Source organism: Hemiscyllium ocellatum, chromosome 10 (genome assembly GCF_020745735.1).
Source record: "Hemiscyllium ocellatum isolate sHemOce1 chromosome 10, sHemOce1.pat.X.cur, whole genome shotgun sequence".
Lineage (NCBI taxonomy): Eukaryota > Metazoa > Chordata > Chondrichthyes > Orectolobiformes > Hemiscylliidae > Hemiscyllium > Hemiscyllium ocellatum.
The window spans coordinates 103881922-103904387 of NC_083410.1; the positions used below are offsets into that span (position 1 = coordinate 103881922).

The 22466-nt window shown below is 46.6% G+C and overlaps 1 protein-coding gene across 2 annotated transcripts in view; it reads right to left on the bottom strand.

Annotated features, from left to right (window-relative positions):
- Positions 1 to 16969, bottom strand: part of tmx4 (thioredoxin-related transmembrane protein 4) — a 57959-nt gene extending 40990 nt beyond the window's left edge. The window contains exons 1-2 of one of the 2 annotated variants that reach the window (XM_060831824.1): positions 16598 to 16969; positions 4402 to 4517 (exon numbers count right to left, since the gene is read on the bottom strand). In XM_060831824.1, coding sequence (XP_060687807.1) covers positions 4402 to 4517; positions 16598 to 16740 — 259 coding nt within the window. In that variant the 5' untranslated portion in view covers positions 16741 to 16969. The remainder of the gene's footprint in view (positions 1 to 4401; positions 4518 to 16597) is intronic. The other variant, XM_060831825.1, reaches the window with a different exon arrangement.
- Positions 16970 to 22466: the final 5497 nt, after the last annotated feature.

The window sequence follows — 22466 nt, forward strand, 5'->3', positions numbered from 1 at the left end:
TGTTCCAGCCTGACCCATCTCTTCAACTTAGTATTTCTGATTAGTGTATCTCCTTCCAGCCTCACACTTGCCTCCCTGCTGTTGAGGATCCCTACCCGCTGCCAATCTTGTTTAAACCCTCCCTTGCAGCACGAGCAAACCTTGCTGTCAGTTCTGGTCTCCTTAACTGAGGAAGGATTTAGTTGCATCCGAGGCAGCTCAGAGAAGACTCAACTAGATTAATTCCAGAGATGAAAGGCTTGCCAAATGAGGAGAGATTGAGCAGATTGGAGCTATTTTCAGTCATGTTTAGAAGAATGAGAGGAGAGCTACATGAGATGCTGAAGCGAATTAACAGAGGAACCTTGATCATTCAGAATTTGATTATCTGAATATCGGATTATCCGGCAAGATTCCAATGCTCGTCTAAACTATGTTATCCAGCATTCAATTAACCTATCAAAATTCTCCCCGCCCACTGTCCTTTGGATATTGGAGTTTCCTCTGAAGATGGAGAGAGGATGTTTCCCCTTGTGAGGCAACCTGGAATGATAGGTCCTAGTTTTCAGATAAGGGGGGTGGTAGATTTAAAGTACAGATGAGGAGGAATTACTTCTCTCACAAAGGATCATGAATCTGTGAAAGAGTGTAGTGAATAAACTGGAGGAGGAGATAGGCAGAAGTTTAATGAGTAAAGGGAATCAGATGGGAAGGAAGGGAGGAGCTGGGGGGTGTGGTGCAGTGCATCGCAAGGGATGACCACTGCCCTATGCCAGCTTCCTCAATCAGGCACAAGTGCCTTTTGGAAGAAGGAACCCACTCTCCCCCCTTCTGCTCCCGGCCAGTCCACAGCGGTCTGGTTGCTTGTGGCCATCCTTTGGTGAAGACCAGTCCAGCTGTTGTTGGGTTAATATTGACTGTGAGGAGAAAGTGAGGACTGCAGATGCTGGAGTATCAGAGCTGAAAATGTGTTGCTGGAAAAGCGCAGCAGGTCAGGCATCTTCCAAGGAACAGGAAAATTCCTGATGAAGGGCTTATGCCCGAAACGTCAAATTTCCTGTTCCTTGGATGCTGCCTGACCTGCTGCGCTTTTCCAGCAACACATTTTCAGCTTTAATATTGACTGTGGTGGCATTAATTGTCCATTTAGGGCCTTCACTGGCAACCAACAGGATGCCCTCCATTTTGACAGAAGCAGGACGGTGATGGGTTCATTCTCAAAGCACCCTTCCACCTGATTAAGTGCCCTCCCACCTCCAAACATACCACACTACAGCGCAGACGATATTAGCTGCTTTATGGAGTGTCCTCCATAGCTTAGACGTGAGCACTTCCCAAACCTGGGTTCACCTATGAATAAAAATCAAATACTAAACTGCAGTGTTAAGCAATGCACTTTTCGGCTTTGAACACTGCCATGGGAACAGCGATTGACATCGGAGCTAGGAGGAGCAGGAGTAGGCCTTTCCGACCAGCTACCCCATACAGTCTGATCACAGCAATATCATCTCAGCCTCAAGTCAACGTTCCTGTCCACTCCCCAGAACCCGTTACTAATTAACTCAGGAGCTGGTTAGCTCAACTGGCTGCACAGCTGATTTGTTGTACAGAGTGATGCCCACAATGTGGGTTCAATTCCCACCATCAGCTGAAGTGACCACGAAGGACTTTCCTTCTCAAGTTCTCTCGTCACAGAGGTGTGGGTACCCTCAGTTTAAAACACCCCAAGCTGTCGCTCTCCAATGACAGTGCAGGACAATGGGCTGTTAAGACAATGGTGACATTACCTTTGCTAATTAAAAATCTGGCTCTCTCTTCCTTAAGTTTATCCACAGCACTCCGGGGTAGTGAATTCCACAGACTGATGACCCTTTGAGGAAGGTGGCATCAGGAAGAGATCATCCCCTTTCAATTACTACCCACAATCCAGTTGCCCCTCCCTCCTTCCCATACAAACCTCCTCCCCAGCCCAGAACCCTCCCTATATTACTTACATGCAGGGCCTTAACAGATCAAAGTTTAAAGGTGACGAGGCAGGAGAATGGGGTTGAGAAATATACCAGCCATGAACAAATGGTGGAGCTGACTCGATGGGCCGAACGACCTAATTCTGCTCCTGCATCTTAAGGGAATCCAGTGGGCGTCATTCCCACAGCAGCCACTGCTGGGGTGGGGGTGTTGAGCAGGGAGTTGCCTTGCTCTGATTGGTCAGTAGCTCTCAGTGGGTAGGTTTCTGACCCGGATCCCTGGAGAAAGTCCACAATGTTGCCTGCTTTGGAGGGCAAGGCCTATGAGGAAAGGCTGAGGGACTCGAGGCTGTTTTCATGAGAGAGAAGGAAGTTAAGAGGTGACTTAATTGAGACATACAAGATAATCAGAGGATTAGACTGGGTGGACAGCGAGAGCCTTTTTCCTCGGATGGTGATGGCTAACACGAGGGACATAGCTTTAAACTGAGGGATGATATACATAGGACAGATGTCAGAGGCAGTTCCTTTACTCAGAGTATTAGGGGCGTGGAACGGCCGGCCCACAACAGTAATAGACTCACCAACTTTAAAGGGCATTTAAATGATCATTGGATGAACACATGGATGAAAACAGAATAATGTAGGTTAGATGGGCTTCAGATTGGTTTCACAGGTCAGTGCAACAGAGGGCCGAAAGGCCTGTAATGTTCTATTAGCCACAAAATACCCCAAGAGAGGGCAACATCATTAGACAAGGGGTCCAACATCTCTATAAAATCCACGCGACCCTCCCAATCACCTCCAGGAGGCGTGACAATGTTGAAATCAGTCAGTACGGCCACAGATACGTTTGCAGCTCAGTCCCATCCACTCTTCGCCCCATTTGGAAACAAAAACTTCAGGACACAAACATTTCGCTAACAAAAGTCAGAAACTGCTGCAGAAACTCAGCAGCTCTGGCAGCATCTGTGGAGAGAGAAAGTAGCCCTGAAGGGTCACCGGACGTAAATTGTTACCTCTTGTTTCTCTCTCCCCAGGTGCTGCCAGACCTGCTGAGTTTCTCCAGCAATTTCTGTTTCTATTTCAGATCTCCAGCGTCCACAGTTCCCGAAAACTGCTCCCTCCTGCCCCCCCCGCACAGGCCCTGCTTGACAAATGGTGCTATGTCGCTGCAGGAGTTGGTTGTGAGTGGACAGAGGGTCGGAGTGGTCCAAACGCAAAGGACAGTGGCCCAAGCGCAAGGCACCCAGCCAATTATCAGCCTCAGCTTTCAGGCCACAGAACTCCTTCTACTGTACAACATCCATCGACAGATAAAGAGCACGTGATGGTGGGTCAACAACATCAGAGCTGGGGCCCCTCTTAGAACAGTGAGGGGCTGCCCTGACCTAGAGAATAAACCTTGCTGTCTACCCAGACAACTTACGCCTTACCATTGAATCACAGAATCCCTACTGTGCGGCCCATCAAGTCTGCACTGACCATCCAAAGTGCATCCCGCACAGACCTACCCCACTACCTTATCCCTGTATTTCCCATGGCTCATGCAGCTAGTCTTCCCATCCCTGCACACTCTGGGCAATTTAGCATGGCCAATCTATCTAACCAGACACTGTGGACAATTTCCTACAGCCAATCCAACCGGCTCATCTGTGGACTGTGGGAGGTAACAGGAGCGTCTGAAGGAACCTCACTCAGACACAGGGAGAAACTCCATACAGACAGTCACCCGAGGCTGGGATCGAACCCGGAGGGGGGAGGAGCAGAAGGGAGGAAGGAGGAGGGGGAGTAGGAGGAGGAGGAAGGAGGGTGAGTGAGTGGAGGGGAAGGAATGAAGGAGGAGGAAGAGGAGGGCAGAGAGAGACAGAGAGAGAGACAGAGAGAGAGACAGAGAGAGAGACAGAGAGAGAGACAGAGAGAGAGACAGAGAGAGAGACAGAGAGAGAGACAGAGAGAGAGACAGAGAGAGAGACAGAGAGAGAGACAGAGAGAGAGACAGAGAGAGAGACAGAGAGAGAACTAGAGGCATGTGTAAAAGCAGCGATGAAACAGTCTAATCCAATGAGTTGTTGGAGATGTGGAATGCATCGCTTGGAAATGTAGTGGAGGTAGGCTTCGACTGTGGAATCCGAGGGGGCATTGGATGGTTATTAAGATAGAAATGGTGCATGGGGAGTGGGTAATGGCACTCGTTGGAGGAGCTGGAGCAGACACAATCGGCTGAACGGCCTCACAATCCCGTCAAACTGCCTGTTAGCATGGTCTCCATCTCATGACTGGTGTTTGGACCCATGGCTGAAACACCAGAGGGTCCTCCCCACAGCCACTACTGCTGTCCGTCTCAGAGGCTGCCAGCCCGACCTACAACCCCTCTACAATGCAAGGATTCACAAACCACGCCCAGAGAGAATAAGCTACACGGGTTTGATAAAGAGACTAACTCTCCACGTACCTGGCTCCCGAGTGACATCTATCTTTCCAACATGGATGCCGAGCTCCCCGCCAGACTTCCCGAGATCCTCCCAGTCTGCCTGGATTTGCTTACACGCCGGGCACCATGGGGCGTGACTGTGGGAGGGAATGAGAAAAAGAAAACAAATCAAAGCATAAATGTTCAAACATGGAGTTTTACACAAACCAAAGAGCTGGCATGGCAGCAGGAGTAGGCCATTCAGCCCCTCTGATTTTTTATAACAAGTGAGGAAGCATTAAATTCAAAAGATGTGCAGGTTAGGTGAAGTGGCCATGGTAAATTGCCCATAGTGTCCAGGGATGTCTAGATTAGGTGCTTGGGTCAGGGGTAAATATAGGACAATAGAGTAGAGGAATGGGTCTTGGTGGGTTTCTCTTCAAAGGGTTGGTGTAGACTTGATGCGCCGAAGTGCCTCTTTCCACACTGTAGGGGGTCTTTGATTTGGTGAGCTTGTTTTATTCAAGAAGTTAGTGCGAGTTGAATTCAGTTACCACGCAGAGAGGTTTGATCTTAGGCCTTCCCATCATGAAGCTGGGCTCCTCATTGCTGATCCAGTAACATTACAACCACCACGTCCCCTCACGGCACAATCATTCCTTTTAGCTCCCACCACAGGCTCTTGAGTCAGGCGGAGGGGCAAAGACTCTGTCTCAAATCCAAACTCAAAGAGGGAGTCTCAGTAGCCCCGCTCACCGTGGACATTTGCCTGAACCAGCCGCTTGGTTCATCCATCCGTGGGATCTCGGTATCACCGTCTCAGCCAACATTTGTTGGCCCGTCCCTAACTACCCTCAAGAAGCAGTTAATAGTCAACTATGGTGTGCAGGTTTGGACTCGCATGGAGGTCAGACCAGTGCTTTATTTAAAAAGGGGATAAGCGAACACTTTAACAAAATGGAAGATAGAATCCCTGCAGTGTGAATACAGACCCAACAAGTCCGCACCGACCCCTAGGAGAGTATCCCACCCAGACCCATTCCCCGACCGTGTTACTCTACATTTACTCCTAACTAATGCACCTAATCTACACAACCCTGAACACGATGGGACAATTTAGCATGGCCAATCCACCTGACCTGCACATCTTTGGACTGTGGGAAGAAACCAGAGTACCCAGAGGAAACCCACGCAGACACAGGGAGAATGTGTAAACTCCACACAGACAGTCATCCGAGACTGGAATCGAACCCGAGTCCCTGGTGTTGTGAAGCAGCAGTGCTAACCACTGAGCCACCGTGCTGCCCTTTATTTTTAGAAACAAGGCTCACACAGCACGGAAACAGAACCTTCGGTCTAACTCCTCCACACTAAACAACTTTCCCAAACTAAACTAGTCCCGTTTGGCAGCATTTAGCCCATACCCTTCTAAACCCTTCCTATTCATATACCCATCCAGATACCTTTCAAATACTGCATTTACACCAGCCTCCACCACTTCCTCTGGCAGCTCATTGCATACACATTCTCAGGCTTGTTCGTCCTGTGTTATTACCTTAGAGTCATAGGGAATTACAGCACGGAAACAGATCCTTTGGTTCAACTTGTCCATGCTGACCAGATATTCCAACCTAATCTAGTCCCACCTGTCAGCACCCACCCCATAACCCTCTAAACCCTTTCTATTCGTATACCCATCCAGATACCATTTAAATGTTATAATTGTACCAGCCTCCACCACTTCCTCTGGCAGCTCATTGCATACCAGTACCACCCTCTGCATGAAGACGTTGTCCCGTCGGTCTCTTTTATATCTTTCCCCTCTCACCCTAAACCCTCTAGTTCTGGACTCCCCGACCCCAGGGAAAAGACTTTGCCTATTTACCCTATCCATGCCCCTCATGATTTTATAAACCTCTATAAAGTCACCCCTCAGCCTCCGACACCCCAAGGAAAACAGCCCCAGCCTGTTTAGCCTCTTCCTATAGCTCAAATCCTCCAACCCGGGCAACATTCTTGTAAATCTTTACTGGACCCTTTCAAGTTTCACAACATCTTTCCAAAAGGAAGGAGAACAGAACTGCATGCAATATTCCAAAAGTGGCCTAACCAATGTCCTGTACAGCCGCAACATGACCTCCTAACTCCTGTACTCAATACTCTGACCAATAAAGGAAAGCATACCAAACACCTTCTTCACGATCTTATCTACCTGAGACTCCACTTTCAAGGAACTATGAACCTGCACTCCAAGGTCTCTTTGTTCAGCAACACTCCCCAGGACTTTACCATTAAGTGTATAAGTCCTGCTAAGATTTGCTCTTAATAAATGCAGCACCTCGCATTTATCCAAATTAAACTCCGTCTACCAATTCTCAGCCCATTGGCCCATCTGATCAAGATCCCATTGTAATCTGAGGTAACCATCTTCGCTGTCCACGACACCTCCAATTTTGGTGTCATCTGCAAACTTACCAGCAAAACCTCCTATGTTCACATCCAAATAATTTATGTAAATGACAAAAAGTAGAGGACCCAGCACCGATCCTTGTGGCACTCCACTGATCACAGGTCTCCAGTCTTAAAAACAACCCTCCACCACCACCCTCTGTCTTCTACCTTCTGTATCCGAATGGTTAGCTCTCCCTGTATTTCGTGTGATCTAACCTTGCTAACCAGTCTCTCATGAGGGGAACCTTATCGAAAGCCTTACTGAAGTCCATACAGACCTTGTCCCATTAAACATAACCTCACCTTTGACGATGCACATCACAGCACTTCAATTCATAAATCAGCTCGCAGCTAAAACAATACAGTACTGACTGAAAACAAGAGGTGGACCATTCTCATGCATCGACTGTTCTCAATCACCGCTGCGGACATTCAAGTGGATATCAAGTATTAGGAGTCAAAATATGGAAATGGCTCAGTTTAAAAATAAACCCATTGTTCATTGCTGCTAACATTGATGAGTCTGCTCTGTAACCTGTAAAGGATGGATTGCAGACAGTATAAGATCTTTCAGCTGCACTGCAGAAAGAAGCTCACTGGGAATAATATGCTAATCGTCAAGGGGATCAACAAACAGGGAGAGCTCTCAGCTCAGAGGGATACTGGCGAGATCACACAAGTGAAGTCTCAAGGCTGGGTTCTGCATCTTTCATTACCACCCCCACCTCTGAGCTTAAAAACATTTAACGACACGGTGGCTCAGTGGTTAGCACTGCTGCCTCACAGCACCAGAGACCCGGGTTCGATTCCAGCCTCGGGGGTCATGGCTGTGTGCAGTTTGAACATCCCGTGTGCGCGTGGGTTTCCTCCAGGTATTCTGCTGCAGTCCAAAGGTGACTGGCTGGACATTGGAAGAACACAGCAAGCCAGGCAACATCAGCAGGTGGAAAAATCGGCATTTTGGGTGTAACCCAATTTCAGGATTGGGATTGGGAATGGGGGTGGGAGGGGAGCTGCAGATAAAAGTGCTGGTGTGGGCAGGATGGTGAAGTGGGGATAGGTGAAGACAGGTAGAGGGTTCGACCTGGTTGGTCAATGGGAGGAATGAATCTGGTTGATGACAGGGAGCAGTGGGAGGGAGGGTGAGGGGCTGGGAAGAGAGTCAGGGGATGGGGAGGGGGAGGTTATTTGAAATTGGAGAACTCAGTGTGGAGTCCTCCGGGCTGTAGGCTGCCCAGGTGGAAGGTAAGGGGTTGTTCCTCCAATAGGCCGCCGTGGTTTGTTTTGGCAATGGAGGAGGCCAAGGGTGGTCATATCGGAAAGGGAGTAGTGTGCAGATTAAGTAGATTATGGTCAATTTAGCTTTGGCCAATGTTCAGGGATGTGTAGGCTTGCTGCATTGGTTAGGGATAATATAGGATAATACGGTAACGGAATGGGTCTGGGCGGGATGTTATTTGGAGGGTCGGTGTGGACTTGTTGGGCCAAATGGCCTGTTTCCACACTGTAGGGATTCCATGAAAACTTAGGCTATATTACCCAAAGATGTGCAAATCAGGTGAATTGGCCAGGCTAAATTGCCCGTAGTATTAGATGCATTAGTCAGGGGGGGAAATGGATCTGGGTGGGCTACTCTTCGGAGAATCGGTGTGGACTGGTTGGGCCGAAGGGCCTGTTTCCACACTGTAGGGAATCTAATCTCATCTCCTGTCTTGTCTTCTGCCCATAATGCTGCTACCAAAGCTAAAAAAAAATCACACAACACCAGGTTATAGTCCAACAGGTTTAACTGGAAGCACTAGCTTTTGGAGCGTTGCTCCTTCACCAGGTGGTTGTGGAGTACTTCCAATTTTAAACCAGTGCTTCCAAATAAACCTGTTGGACTATAATCTGCTGTTGTGTGATTTTTAAACTTTGTACACCCCAGTCCAACACCGGCATCTCCAAATCATGCTACCAAAGCTTTCAAATTACCTAGCCTTATTTTCCATAGTTAACTCCGAAACCACATCACAACCTTCAAAAGGAATGGATGCAACAAGGTTATATTTTCAGAGCAAGCCAGATATTGTTCTGAAATGACAGTGTTAATTTAGCTGTGTTTAACATTTTAGAAAAATAGGTACTTTTTAAAAAAAATGCACATACTTGTTATGTTTTCGAAAAGGTAAACACAACGTAAGGCTCTGTATTGTCAAGCACCAATCTTAAATAAACGCAGTGGGGGTGGAGTCACACTTGAGTTAAATATACTGCACCCACTCCATTATCCGGTTCAAACAGATCTCTGAAAGATAACCCGTTTCTACTCTTGAGTTTTCTACGCACGCAAACACAGGAATAAATTACCCATTAAAGTGAAGATATTTTCCCACAAGCACAATTCAGCCACAATAATGCAACTTGAAAATGAAGCCACTCCAAATTCCCCACGTTGGTGAAAAGCGAGGGGCACTTCTTCCTTGGCGCACTGCAGCAGACAAGCTGCATTTCATTAACGTGTCCCCAAAAGCTGAGGCATCAGATAAACAGAATGACAAACTCTACAACAGGGCCACACTTTTCGCAACCATGAGCAACTCTGACTTTTACTCTGCCTCTCATTCTGACTGGATAAACCCTGGGACAACTAGCAGGAGCCGAAACCTCCTGTCACTTTCAGGAATTAAATAGACTTCGCGTGGGTTGGTTGGGGTGGGGGGTGGGGTGGTGAAATCGAATACCTCAGTTAATTATTGTCACATACTCAAACAAAGTAAAATTCACCCACATTTGCTCTCGAACACTTAGTCATGGAGATGTACAGCACAGAAACAGACCCTTCAGTCCAACTCGTCCATGCCGACCAGATATCCTAAATTAATCTAGTCCCACTTGCCAGCACCTGGCCCATATCCCTCCAAACCCTTCCTATTCATAAACCCATCCAGCTGACTTTTAAATGTTGTAATTGTACCAGCCTCCACCACATCCTCTGGCAGCTCATTCCACACACGTACCACCCTCAGTGTGAAAAAGTTGCCCCTTAGGTCTCTTTTATATCTTTCTCCTCTCACCCTAAACCTATGCCCTCCAGTTCTGGACTTCCCCACGCCAGGGAAGAGACTTTGTCTATTTACCCTATCCATGTTCCTCATGATTTTATAGATCTCTATTAGGTCACCCCACAGCCTCTGATGCTCCAGGGAAAACAGCCCCAGCCTATTCAAGCTCTCCCTATAGCTCAAATCCTCCAACCCTGCCAACCAGATATCCTAACCTAATTTCGTCCCATTTGCTAGCACTTGGCCCATATTCCTCCAAAACCTTCCTATTCATGTCCCCATCCAGAAACCTTTTCAAAGCTGTGACTGTACCAGCCTCCACCAGTTCCTCTAGCAGAGTCGAGAGTGTGGTGCTGGAAAAACACAGCTGATCGGGCAGCATCCAAGGAGCAGGAGAATAGACATTTCGAGCACTTCCTCTGGCAGCTCATTCCATACATGCACCACCCTCTGTGTGAAAAGGTAGCCCCTTAGGTCCCTTTTATATCCTTCCCCACTCACCCTAACCAGCCCTGATTTTCCTCTTCACCAGTATATGGCTGAACAAAAACATTTGTGCGAAGTGCTGAACACACTGTACCACCTCATTTATGGCTCGGTTTTCAGCCCAAAAAGTCTAACTGAATACATTCAGGCTTTTTCCAACTCATGTTGTACCCTTCCATCAGTTATTCTTTGGTTCTCACTGGACTACCAAGTAGTAGTCCTGGACCACGCCATGCCAGACCAAGTAGATCCTCATCAGGAAACAGGACAGTGGCAACAAGTCTCTCAGACTGATCTTACATCTCGATGAACGGTGGGGAGGACCCATCAGATAAAACACAACCATTTCAGCAGAAACCAGCAGCAAAATGAAATTGCAAACCATTTCAGCAATTTCCCGACTCTTTGATAACATCATTTGTCACTTCAGTCGCTGATCTCTTTCATCGGGTCCGACAGCACAGAGACAGACTCTTTGGTCCAAACTGATCCACGGCCACCAAAATGTCCATCTACGTTGGGCCCATCTGCCTGCACTTGGCCCACATCCTTCTAAACCTCTCTTATCCATGTATTTGCCCAAATGCCTTAAAATGTTGTTAACCTCAGCCTCACCCACTTCTAATGGCAGCTCATTCGATATGTGTACCACCCTCTGTGTAAAACAGTTGCCCCTCACATTCCCTTTCATTCTTCCCCCTCTAACCTTAAACTGATGGCCTCTAGTCCTCGATTCCCCCACCCTGGGAAAATGACTGAGTGCGCTCACTCTATCCATGCCTCTCATGACCTTATACACTTCTGTCAGAGCCTCCCTCAGTCATATAGTCATACAGACATACAGCATGGAAACAGACCCTTCGGTCCAACCCGTCCATGCCGACCAGATATCCCATCCCAATCTAGCCCCACCCATATCTAGCACCCGGCTCATATCCCTCCAAACTCTTCCTATTCATATACCCCATCCAGATGCCTTTTAAATGTTGCAATTGTATCAGCCTCCACCTCTTCCTCTGGCAGCTCATTCCATACACATACCACCCTCTGCGTGAAAAGGTTGCCCCTTAGGTCTCTTTTATGTCTTTCCCCTCTCACCCTAAACCTATGCCCTCTAGTTCTGGACTCCCCGACCCCAAGGAAAAGAGTTTGCCTATTTACCCTATCCATGCCCCTCTATAAGGTCACCCCTCAGCCTCAGGGAAAACAGCCCCAGCCTATTCAGCCTCTCCCTATAGCTCAAACCCTCCAACCCTGGCAACATCCTTGTAAATCTTTTCTGAACTCTTTCAAGTTTCACAACATCCTTACAATAAGGAGACCAGAATTGCACACAATATTCCATAAGTGGCCTAACCAATGTCCTATACAGCCGCAACATGACCTCCAAACTCCTATACTCAATACTCTGACCAATATTAAATGTCTTCAAGGCAGAGATTGATAAATTCTTGATCTCGCAAGGAATGAAGGCTACTGGAAGAGTGAGGGTAAAGTACAAAGCATACCAAACGCCTTCTTCACTATCCTACCTACCTGCGACTCCACTTTCAAGGAGCTATGAACTCGCACTCCTGGGTCTCTTTATTCAGCAACACTCCTGAGGACCTTACCATTAAGTGTATAAGTCCTGCTAAGATTTGCTTTCCCAAAATGCAGCACCTCACATTTATCTAAACTAAACTCCATCTGCCTACCTCAGTCCATTGACCCACCTGATCAAGATCCCATCGTACTCTCAGGTAACCATCTTCGCTGTCCACTACACCTCCAATTTTGGTATCCCTAAGACCATAAGACATAGGAGTGGAAGTACGGCCATTCAGCCCATCTAGCCCACTCCGCCATTTAATCATGGCTGATGGGAATTTCAATTCCACTTACCCTCACTCTCCCAAGAGATCAAGAATTTATCAATCTCTGCCTTGAAGACATTTAACAGCCCAGCCTCCATTGCGCTCTGTGACAATGAATTCCACAGGCCCACTACTCTCTGGCTGAAGAAATGTCTCCGCATTTCTGTTCTAAATTTACCCCCTCTAATTTTAAGGCTGTGTCCACGGGTCCTCGTCTCCCCACCTAAAGGAAACAAATTCCCAGCATCCACCTTTTCTAAGCCATGCATTATCTTGTAAGTTTCTATTAGATCTCCCTTCAACCTTCTAAACTCTAATGAATACAATCCCAGGATCCTCAGCCGTTCATCATATGTTAGGCCTACCATTCCAGGGATCATCTGTGTGAATCTCCACTGGACACACTCCAGTGCCAGTGAGGTGTGGGGGCCAAAATTGGACACATATTCTAAATGGGGCCTAACCAGAGCTTTAAATAGTCTCAGAAGCACACTGCTGGTTTTATATTCCAAACCTTGAGATAAATGACAACATTACATTTACTTTCTTAATCACGGACTCAACCTGCAAACCAACCTTTACAGAATCCTGGACTAGCATTCCCAGATCGCTTTGTACTTTGGCTTGATGAATTTTCTCACCATTTCAAAAATAGTGCATGCTTGTATTCTTTTTTCCAAAGTGCAAGACCTCGCACTTGCTCACGTTGAATTTCATCAGCCATTTCCTGGACCACTCTCCCAAACTGTCTAGATCTTTCTGCAGCCTCCCAACCTCCTCAGTATTATCTGCCTGTCCACCTAACTTCATATCATTGGTGAACTTCGCCAGAATGCCCCCAGTCCCTTCATCCAGATCATTAATATCATTAAAGTGAGCAGCCGCAGCCCCAACACTGAACCCTCAGGACCCCACTTGTCACCAGCTGCATTCCGAAAAAGAACCTTTTATCCCAACTCTCTGCCTTCTGTCGGACAGTCAATCCTCAATCCATACCAGTCGCTCACCTTGAACACCACAGGCCCTCACCTGACTCAGCAGCCTCCCTTAAGGCATCTTATCCAAGGCCTTTTGGAAGTATCTGCAAAGTGTTATCAGCAAACTTACTAGCTATGCCACTTATGCTCACATCCAAATCATTTATATATAATGATGAAAAGTAGTGGACCCAGCATCGATTCTTGTGGTACAGCACTGGTCACAGGCTCCAGTCTGAAAAGCAACCTTCCACCACCAGCCTCTGTCTTCTACCTTTGAGCCAGTTCTGTATCCAAATGGCTAGTTCTCCCTGGAGTCCATGAGATCTAACCTTGCTTACCAGTCTCCCATGGGGAACCTTAACGAACACCTTACTGAAATCCATGTAGATCGCGTCCTCATCTGCCCTCATCAATCCTCTTTGTTACTTCTTCAAAAACAACTCAATCAAGTTTGTGAGACATCATTACCCATGCACCAAGCCTATGCTCTAAAGAAAAAAGTCCTATCTTATTCAACCTGAGACCCTAGAGTCCTGGCAACATCCTTGCAAATTTCCTCTGCACTCTTTCCAGTTAAATAACATCCTTCCTATAGCAAGGGGACCAAAACTGGACACAATATTCCAAGTGCGGCCTCACCAACGTCCTGTACAACTGCAACATAGCTTCTCAACTTCTATACTCAATGCCCTGACTGATGAAGGCCAGTGAGCCAAAGGCCTCACTCACTGCGAGTTGGTATCCATCTTAGGGTCAGAAATGCTGAGTGACCCAGCTCTGCGTAGAAATGCCCAAAGGCTAACTACACTGAGAGAAGAAACTGGCTGATCTCTCCCTTAAATGGGAAACCTCATGGGAAAGACTCTGGTTTGTCTTTGAGTTCAAGATCTCCATTCTCCTTTTTGCCTATACAGATCCCAAAGCTCTGGTATTCTCTCCCAACACATCTCTCAGTGTCCACTTCCTTCTTTAAAATCTGTCCCTTTGACTAAGCTTCTGGTCATCAGCCTCCACATCTCCCTAACGGGACTCCGATGTTACACAACACTCTTGTGAAACAATGCCAGAGGCTTCTTGACGTGAAAGGCACCAGACGATTATACATTGTCGCTGTTTCTATTTTCGACTGACAGCGCATGACAGGAAGCCTGATTCAGAAAAATGGCAAGATTTGTTCATTTTTATTCGCACACTCTTGTTTGCAAGACTGGACTGCATTTCTGAAATGCCCAATACCACCAGACAACATGTCCAAAGCATCCTCAACGTGACAGAGTCTCAATAAAATCCATATGCTCACTGAAATCAGAGAACAGATAAACTTTAGATCATTAAATAACTGCCTCATTGAAAATTAGCTTACAAAACACCTTTGACTACTTTTATGCTAAATTTTAAAAGTTTTACAAAAGCAAATCCTGCACTTTGCATTTCTGCAAAGTTTTACTCTGAACAAGCTTCCCGTCCGATTATTTTACAAGAACTACCAAACACTAGCCAACTCTGCATGAGGTTTATCTCCCTCATATCTCATCAGAGCATGTTAAAGATATATATTCGTGGCAGAGTTTTTATCAAAATTACATGAAAAGACACAACACAGGAAATAAAATTTTAAAATGAAGTTTCCCATTTAAGGGAGAGATCAGCCAGTTTCTTCTCTCAGTGTAGTTAGCCTTTGGGCACTTCTAAGCAGAGCTGGGTCACTCAGCATTTCTGACCCTGAGATAGGCAGATTTTCAACAGATAAGGGAGTCAAGGGTTACTGGGTTCAAGACAGAATGCCGAGTTAAGACTACAGTCTGATTGGCCACAATGTTATTGAATGGCAGACCAGGCTCAAAGGGCCAAATAATCAACTCCTGCTTCTGTTCAAGCACAAGACTGAGGAATATTCAAGCAGAATCATCAAATGAAAAACAAAGGGGGGGAGTTGAGGGGAGAAAAATCACAGAAGTTTTTAGCTGCCTTCTTGGTGCAGTCGATTTTGCTGAAAAACAACTCCTTTTGAACATACACTTGGCCCCAAATATTTTGAGGGCAAGCAGAAGACAGCTAAAGTAATGGAGGAAGAGTACCTGACCACAAGCCTTAGTGAAAGTGCAGTCCCAAGGAAGTTCATAATTATGTCACTTGGGCCCTTGTGCCACAGCGGTAGTATCCCTACCTCTGAGCCAGGAGGCCTGGTTTCAGGTTCCACCTGCTCCAGGGGTGTATTATAACATATCTGAACAGGCAGATTGAAAACACTTATAATTTTGCATTCTTATATCCCAAATCTTCATGCATATTCTGCGACAGGCAAAATACTTGAACGGGAGAAAATCTGCAACCTGCAGTGGGGCGGGGCGGGGCGGGGCGGGGCAGGTGGGTGGAGAGGGCAGGAAGGGGTTTAAAAGGTGAATTTGCAATGGGGTGGCACAGCACCACGATTTACAAAGGTGAGGCAGGGAAAGAGGGCGTGGACAAAGTGCACATTTGAGCAGAGGAGGGAAAATGCAAAGGATGGGGGGGGAGGAAGGAAAATGCAAAGGATGGGGGGGAGGAAGGAAAATGCAAAGGATGGGGGGAGGAAGGAAAATGCAAAGGATGAGGGGGTAGGAAGGAAAATGCAAAGGATGAGGGGGTAGGAAGGAAAATGCAAAGGATGAGGGGGTAGGAAGGAAAATGCAAAGGATGAGGGGGTAGGAAGGAAAATGCAAAGGAGGGGGGTAGGAAGGAAAATGCAAAGGAGGGGGGGTAGGAAGGAAAATGCAAAGGAAGGGGGCTAGGAAGGAAAATGCAAAGGATGGGGGGGTAGGAAGGAAAATGCAAAGGATGGGGGGTAGGAAGGAAAATGCAAAGGATGGGGGGGTAGGAAGGAAAATGCAAAGGATGGGGGGGTAGGAAGGAAAATGCAAAGGGGGGGTAGGAAGGAAAATGCAAAGGGGGGGGTAGGAAGGAGTTGAGCGCCCAATTTGCATGGGTGTGCTCAATGATTTTACAACAGCAGGGGGAGGTCGCCAATGGTTTGCAACTGCCTCGGATGCTGCCTGAAGTGCTGTGCTCTTCCAGCACCACTTACCCAGAAAATGGTTTGCAACAGCAGACTGGAGCTTGCAATTGCAACACTGTTTCCACCCCCCCCAAAAAAAAATTAAAGAGATACGTGCAACCCAAATGATGATTCAGCGTGCAAGAGTTTCCGGAGAATGAGGGCCCAGCGCTCTGCATTCATTGCCGCCCTCCTTTGCTGCTGCAACTCACTTGTCACTGAGCAGGAGGGGATTCCCTGGGCTGCTGCCGGGTCATTGTCCCGCCGCGCGCGCGCACGCCCCCAGAAGCAGGGGATTCCCTTCCCGGGGATACACACACAGAAGGGGAAGGGGGTTCCCCGCCCCGCGCGCTCCGGGCCACGTTCCATTCCCATGTTGCCACTTACAATTGCAACATCCACTCGCCGCTCAGGATCAGGGTCCAGTTCGTGTCGCCCAGTTGCTGCACCCCCGCCGGGGGCTGGCACAGGGCCGCACCGGCCAGCAGCAGCAGCACGCTCAAGCTCCAGGCCCCCGTGCAACCCTCCATCTTCCAGCTGAGACCCTATCTGCAACGGCCGGAGAGTCCTGGAGGCAAGGCCCCGGGGCAAATAAGACGCACGTAAAGTTTTTTTTTGGGGGGGGTAAAGAAAACCCAAAAGTCTCTTTCAAACTCCCCTTCCCGCTCCCTCGCCTGGCACAACCTCTTCCTTCGCAACTACGCAAGCCTCTGTGGGCGAGGTCAAAGTGCCTCAGAGAGTGACCCCGCCTTCAAATGTTCATTCTTGCAGCTTATGTAGCCAAATGTGCCCATTTTTGTCTCCCAGCTCATAAACCAATAGGTTGCAATCAAGGCAAGACTCAAACAAGCAGGCTTATGACATTGTAGTGTTATTATGCATGTGTTGGCACTCCTACTGTGTCAGAAGTCAGCCTTTCCCCTGCATTCCAGACACCCCCATCCGGTAGGCATGTACTCCTCTCTCCAGGCTCTCCGAAAACAGCTACAAACGCAGAAAAAAATTGGAAGCATGCTTTATTCCTTCTCCAACTGCTGCAAGATATGCCAGGATTCTCAAGAATGCTGTCAAATCTGTCAAACAGCACAAAATTCACCTATGGCAACTTGAGAATTTCTGATTTGGAAATGCCAGTGTTGGACTGGGGCGTACAAACTTAAGATCATACAACACCAGGTTACAGTTCAACAGTTTATTTGGAAGCACTAGCTTTTAGAGCGCTGCTCCTTCATCAGGAGTACAATAAATGCTATGAATTTTGTGTTTTACAATTGTGTACTCCACAACCACCTGATGAAGGAACAGCACTCCAAAAGCTAGTGTGCTTCCAACTAAATCTGTTGGGCTATAATCTGGTGTTGTGTGATTTTTAACTGAGAAGTTTTGGCCCGCTTCAAGTATCTGATCTGTAGATGGGGCTCAAACGTTCATCAGTTCGACCCGGGAGTGTGCATTTTGATACCTGCCACATGCAAACAGTCTTAGGAGTTGTTTTTCCCAGTGCCTGATTAATTTATTCCTTTATGGACTGTGAGCATTTGTTCCCTAACCACTCAAGGTAAAAACAATGACTGCAGATGCTGGAAACCAGATTCTGGATTAGAGTGGTGCTGGAAAAGCACAGCAGTTCAGGCAGCATCCGAGGAGCAGTGAAATTGACGTTTCGGGCAAAAGCCCTTCATCAGGAATAGATCTATCCCTGACCACCAAGTCACTTGCTGGATCATTTCGGAGGGTAGTTAAGAGACCAGCAAGTGACAGTGGGTCTGGAGTCACCTATCGGCCAGACCCGATAACCAGGGCAGATCTCCTTCACCCATGGAGTTGAGGGGTTTTTGCAACAATGGGCTGTTTTACGATTCCAGGATTTTCATTGCATTTAATTACAGCCAGAAGCTGTGGTGGGATTTGAACCCAGGTTCCCAGAAGTTTAACCTGGGTCTTGGGATTACTTAGGAGAAAGTGAGGACACAGCAGGCCAGGCAGCATCCGAGGAACAGGAGAATCGACGTTTCGGGCACAAGTCCTTCATCAGGAATGATGAATTGCCCTGATGAAGGGCTCTTGCCCGAAACATTGATTCTCCCCCTCAGGATTATTTGCCTAGTGGCATCACCATCGTGCCAACATCTCCCTGAATTACTGCTCTGCAGGAGCAGAGATTTTTTTGCCAGCCTGCACATGAGACAATTACAGCTGAGAGTACAATCATAGAGATGTACAGCACAGAAACAGACCCTTCGGTCCAACTCGTCCATGTCAAGCAGATATCCCAACATTTTTAACACTGGAACGTTTCTGAAAGTCCAGGGCATTAACTTGTGTCAGGCTGCTCAAAACTGAATATTAGGAGGAAAGTGAGGACTGCAGATGCTGCAGATCAGAGTTGAAAAGTGTGGTGCTGGAAAAGCACAGCAGGTCAGGAGGCATCCGAGAAGCAGGAGAGTCGGCGTTTGGGGCATGATTAATGGTGATCGACAGGAGCAATGTCAATGTCGTGACTGGAATCTGGTGAATCATATCGACTTTGAGATCCTTGATTAACCCAGGTTAACAACCTCAATCAGGGAGCTCTGGCTGGCCAATATAAACAGGGGATTCAGAACCTCTTCACTTCAGGGTCTGACTCTGAGCTGACTGGTCACAGCCAGTGGAGTACACAAGTAAACGAGGAGTGACTTGGTGACAGCATGCTGGCCTCTGCAGTTATTTCAGTCACAAAGAGAAACAAGGAGAAAATTATCTACATAACAGAACATTAAATTTAATTTATTTTAATTAATTTGTTGTCATGTGCACAGAGGCACTGTAAAAAGCTTTGTCTTGCGAGCAATACAGGCAGATCTCAGAGTTAAGTAGCATAGATAAGTAAATAATAGGTAAACAGCGGCAAAAACAAAAACACAGGTACAGGTGAATGTTAAGAGTTTGAGTCCATTCAGTATTCTAACAGTAGGGTAGAAACTGCTTCGATCTTTTACTTATTATAAAGTTGCAGGGGATAGAATTAATAACTCCTGGATTTGAATGACAAAGAGCTGAGGGATTTGGTAATGGAAAAGGTATGACAAAAAAAAAACGAGAAAGGAAATTCCAGTCAAGAAATTTATATAGGAAGTTTCTATTATGATCCAGACATGGTCATTTATGATGGAGAAGTTGACCTGAAGTTTGCACAAATGAATAATGATAGATATTATCAATTCACTATGCTGGAGCACAGAGGTAATCCAGGCCCTTGTCTTCAGGTGAAGTAGGGTGAGATGGAGAATAAGAGAAACAGGGCAATTGAATTGCAATTCAGGCCTGAGCCATAGATCATAGATCCCATTGCAATTCCTAGAGAGCATGGGGCCTCAGCAGTAAGCTGTTCTATCATTCCTTGCTGTATGTGGATTTATTGGTAGATGTAAATTCTCACTCATTAAGTTGTTTTAATAATTCTTTACACTACGCGTGCTCACTTGACCATAACTGAGTTCTCGAAATAAGACAAAGCGGCAACTAACATTGACTTTAGTGCATCATTTTCCAAAATGTAGAAAGTAATTGATTGTCAAAGATCACTAATAATAGGCAAGAATAGACAAGTTGCTTTCAATCATTGCACTGGACAGAGGTAGTGCTGCTTTCAGTTCTCTTGGTTATTTTCTTCGGGGCTCGGTGGTTAGCACTGCTGCCTCACAGCACCAGAGATGTGAGTTTAATTCCACCCTCGGGTGACTGTGTGGAGTTTGCACATTCTCCCTGTGTCTGTGTGGGTTTCCTCCAGGTGCTCTAGTTACCTGCCAAAATCCAAAGACGTGCAGCTTAGTTGGATTGGCCGTGATGAATTACAGTCATAGAGATGTGCAGTACAGAAACAGACCCTTCGGTCCAACTCCTCCATGCCAACCAGATATCTCAATCCAATCTAGTCCCACCTGCCAGCTTCTGGCCCATATCCCTCCAAACCCTTCCTATTCATATACCCATCCAGATGCCTTTTAAATGTTGCAATTGTACCAGCCTCCACCACTTCCTCTGACAGCTCATTCCAAACATGCACCACCCTCTGTATGAAAAAGTTGCCCCTGAGGTCTCTTTTATATCTTTCCCCTCTCACCCTAACCCTATGCCCTCTAGTTCTGGACTCCCCCACCCTAGGGAGGAGACTTTGTCTATTTATCCTATCCATGCCCCTCATGATTTTATAAACCTCTATAAGGTTACCCCTCAGCCTCCTACCCTCCAGGGAAAACAGCCCCAGCCTGTTCAGCCTCTCCCCGTAGCTCAAATCCTCCAACCCTGGCAACATCCTTGTAAATCTTTTCTGAACCCTTTCAAGTTTCACAACATCCTTCCGATAGGAAAGCGAACATAATTGCATGCAATATTCCAACAGTGGCCTAACCAATGTCCTGTACAGCCGCAACATGACCTCCCAACTCCTATACTCAATATTCTGACCAATAAAGGAAAGCATACCAAACTTATTCACTATCCTATCTACCTGCAAGTCCACTTTCAAGGAGTTATGAAGCTGCATCTCAAGGTCTCTTGTTTCAGCAACACTCCCTCAGATCTTACCATTAAGTGTATAAGTCCTGCTAAGATTTGCTTTCCCAAAATGCAGCACCTCACATTTATCTAAATTAAACTCCATCTGCCACTTCTCAGTCCATTGGCCCATTTGATCAAGATCCCGTTGTAATCTGCGGTAACCTTCTTCGCTGTCCACTACACCTTTAATTTTGGTGTCATCTGCAAACTTACTAACTATACCTCTTATGCTCACATCCAAATCATTTATGTAAATGACAAAAAATAGTGGACCCTGCATCAATCCTTGTGGCACTCCATTGGTCACAGGCCTCCAGTCTGAAAAACAACCCTCCACCACCACCCTCTGTCTTCTACCTTTGAGCTAGTTCTGTATCCAACTGGCTTGTTCTCCCCATATTCCATGAAATCTAACATTGCGAACCAGTCTCCCATGGGGAACCTTGTCGAACGCCTTACTGAAGTCCATATAGATCACATCCACCGCTCTGCCCTCATCAATCAGGCAGCATCCAAGGAGGAGGAGAATCGATGTTTCAGGCTGGAGCCCTTCCTAGGAAGGATGTTGTGAAATGTGAGAAGATTCAGAAAAGATTTACAAGGATGTTGCCAAAGTTTGAGCTATAGAGAGAGGCTGAACAGGTTGGGGCTGTTTTCCCTGGAGCTTCGGAGGCTGAAGAGTGACTTTCTGAGGTTTATAAAAATGTGAGGAGCGTGGATAGGGTGGATAATCAAGGCCTTTTCCCCAGGGTGGAGGAGTCCAGAACTAGAGGGCATAGGTTTAGGGTGAGAGGGGAGAGATATAAAAGAGACCTAAGGGGCAACGTTTTCACAGGAGGATGGTACGTGTATGGAATGAGCTGCCAGAGCTGGTGGAGGCTGGTACAATGACAACATTTAAAAGGCATTTGGATGGATATATGAATGAGATGGGTTTAGAGGGCTATGGGGCCAAATGCTGGCAAATGGGAGTAGGCAAATTTAGGATATCTAGTCGGTATGGACAAGCTGGACTGAAGGGTCTGCTTCCATGCTGTACAGCTCAATGATCCTAATAAAGGTACTTTCGAAAGAGAAAATAAGATATGAGGCACTTTGCTGTCTGCTAAATTGTGAGGAGATACTAAAAATGGAAGGTAAAGTCAACATAGTCTTACCATAACATAGACTGTTCTCCACTGCAGAGAGAGAGAGACAACTGGGGATGGTTTCACCTGAAGTTCATCACACCCCAGGCAAGGGGTGAGATTGAGAGGGAGAGACATTGCAACCTCAGCCAGTTTGAGAATTGAACCCACAACATTGGTCAACCCCAACAAGCTATACAAGCAAACACACCGTATGTTGATCTAGTTCAGGATACTGAGCATCAAAATGTACAGTTTTCCTTGATACATATGAAATCAACAAAGTGTCTGCTGCATAACTGAAGTTCCTACATTGCTAATCCAATGAAAATCGCACATTTATATCAAATGTTGTTGATGGGAGGAGAACACTGTACCAGCACAGCAGGGAATTCCATCTCAATATTGGTTTCATGCAAATTGAGAAATTTGAACTAAAATAAATTGTAATATACAATTTCCCTCAGGGAGTTTGCGAAAATATATTTGAAATATTTGAAAGGAGAGGAATAACAACAATTGTATTCATGTAGCAGTCTTCATTGCAAGGACGTTACGAGGGTTGGAGGGTGTGAGCTAAAAGGAGA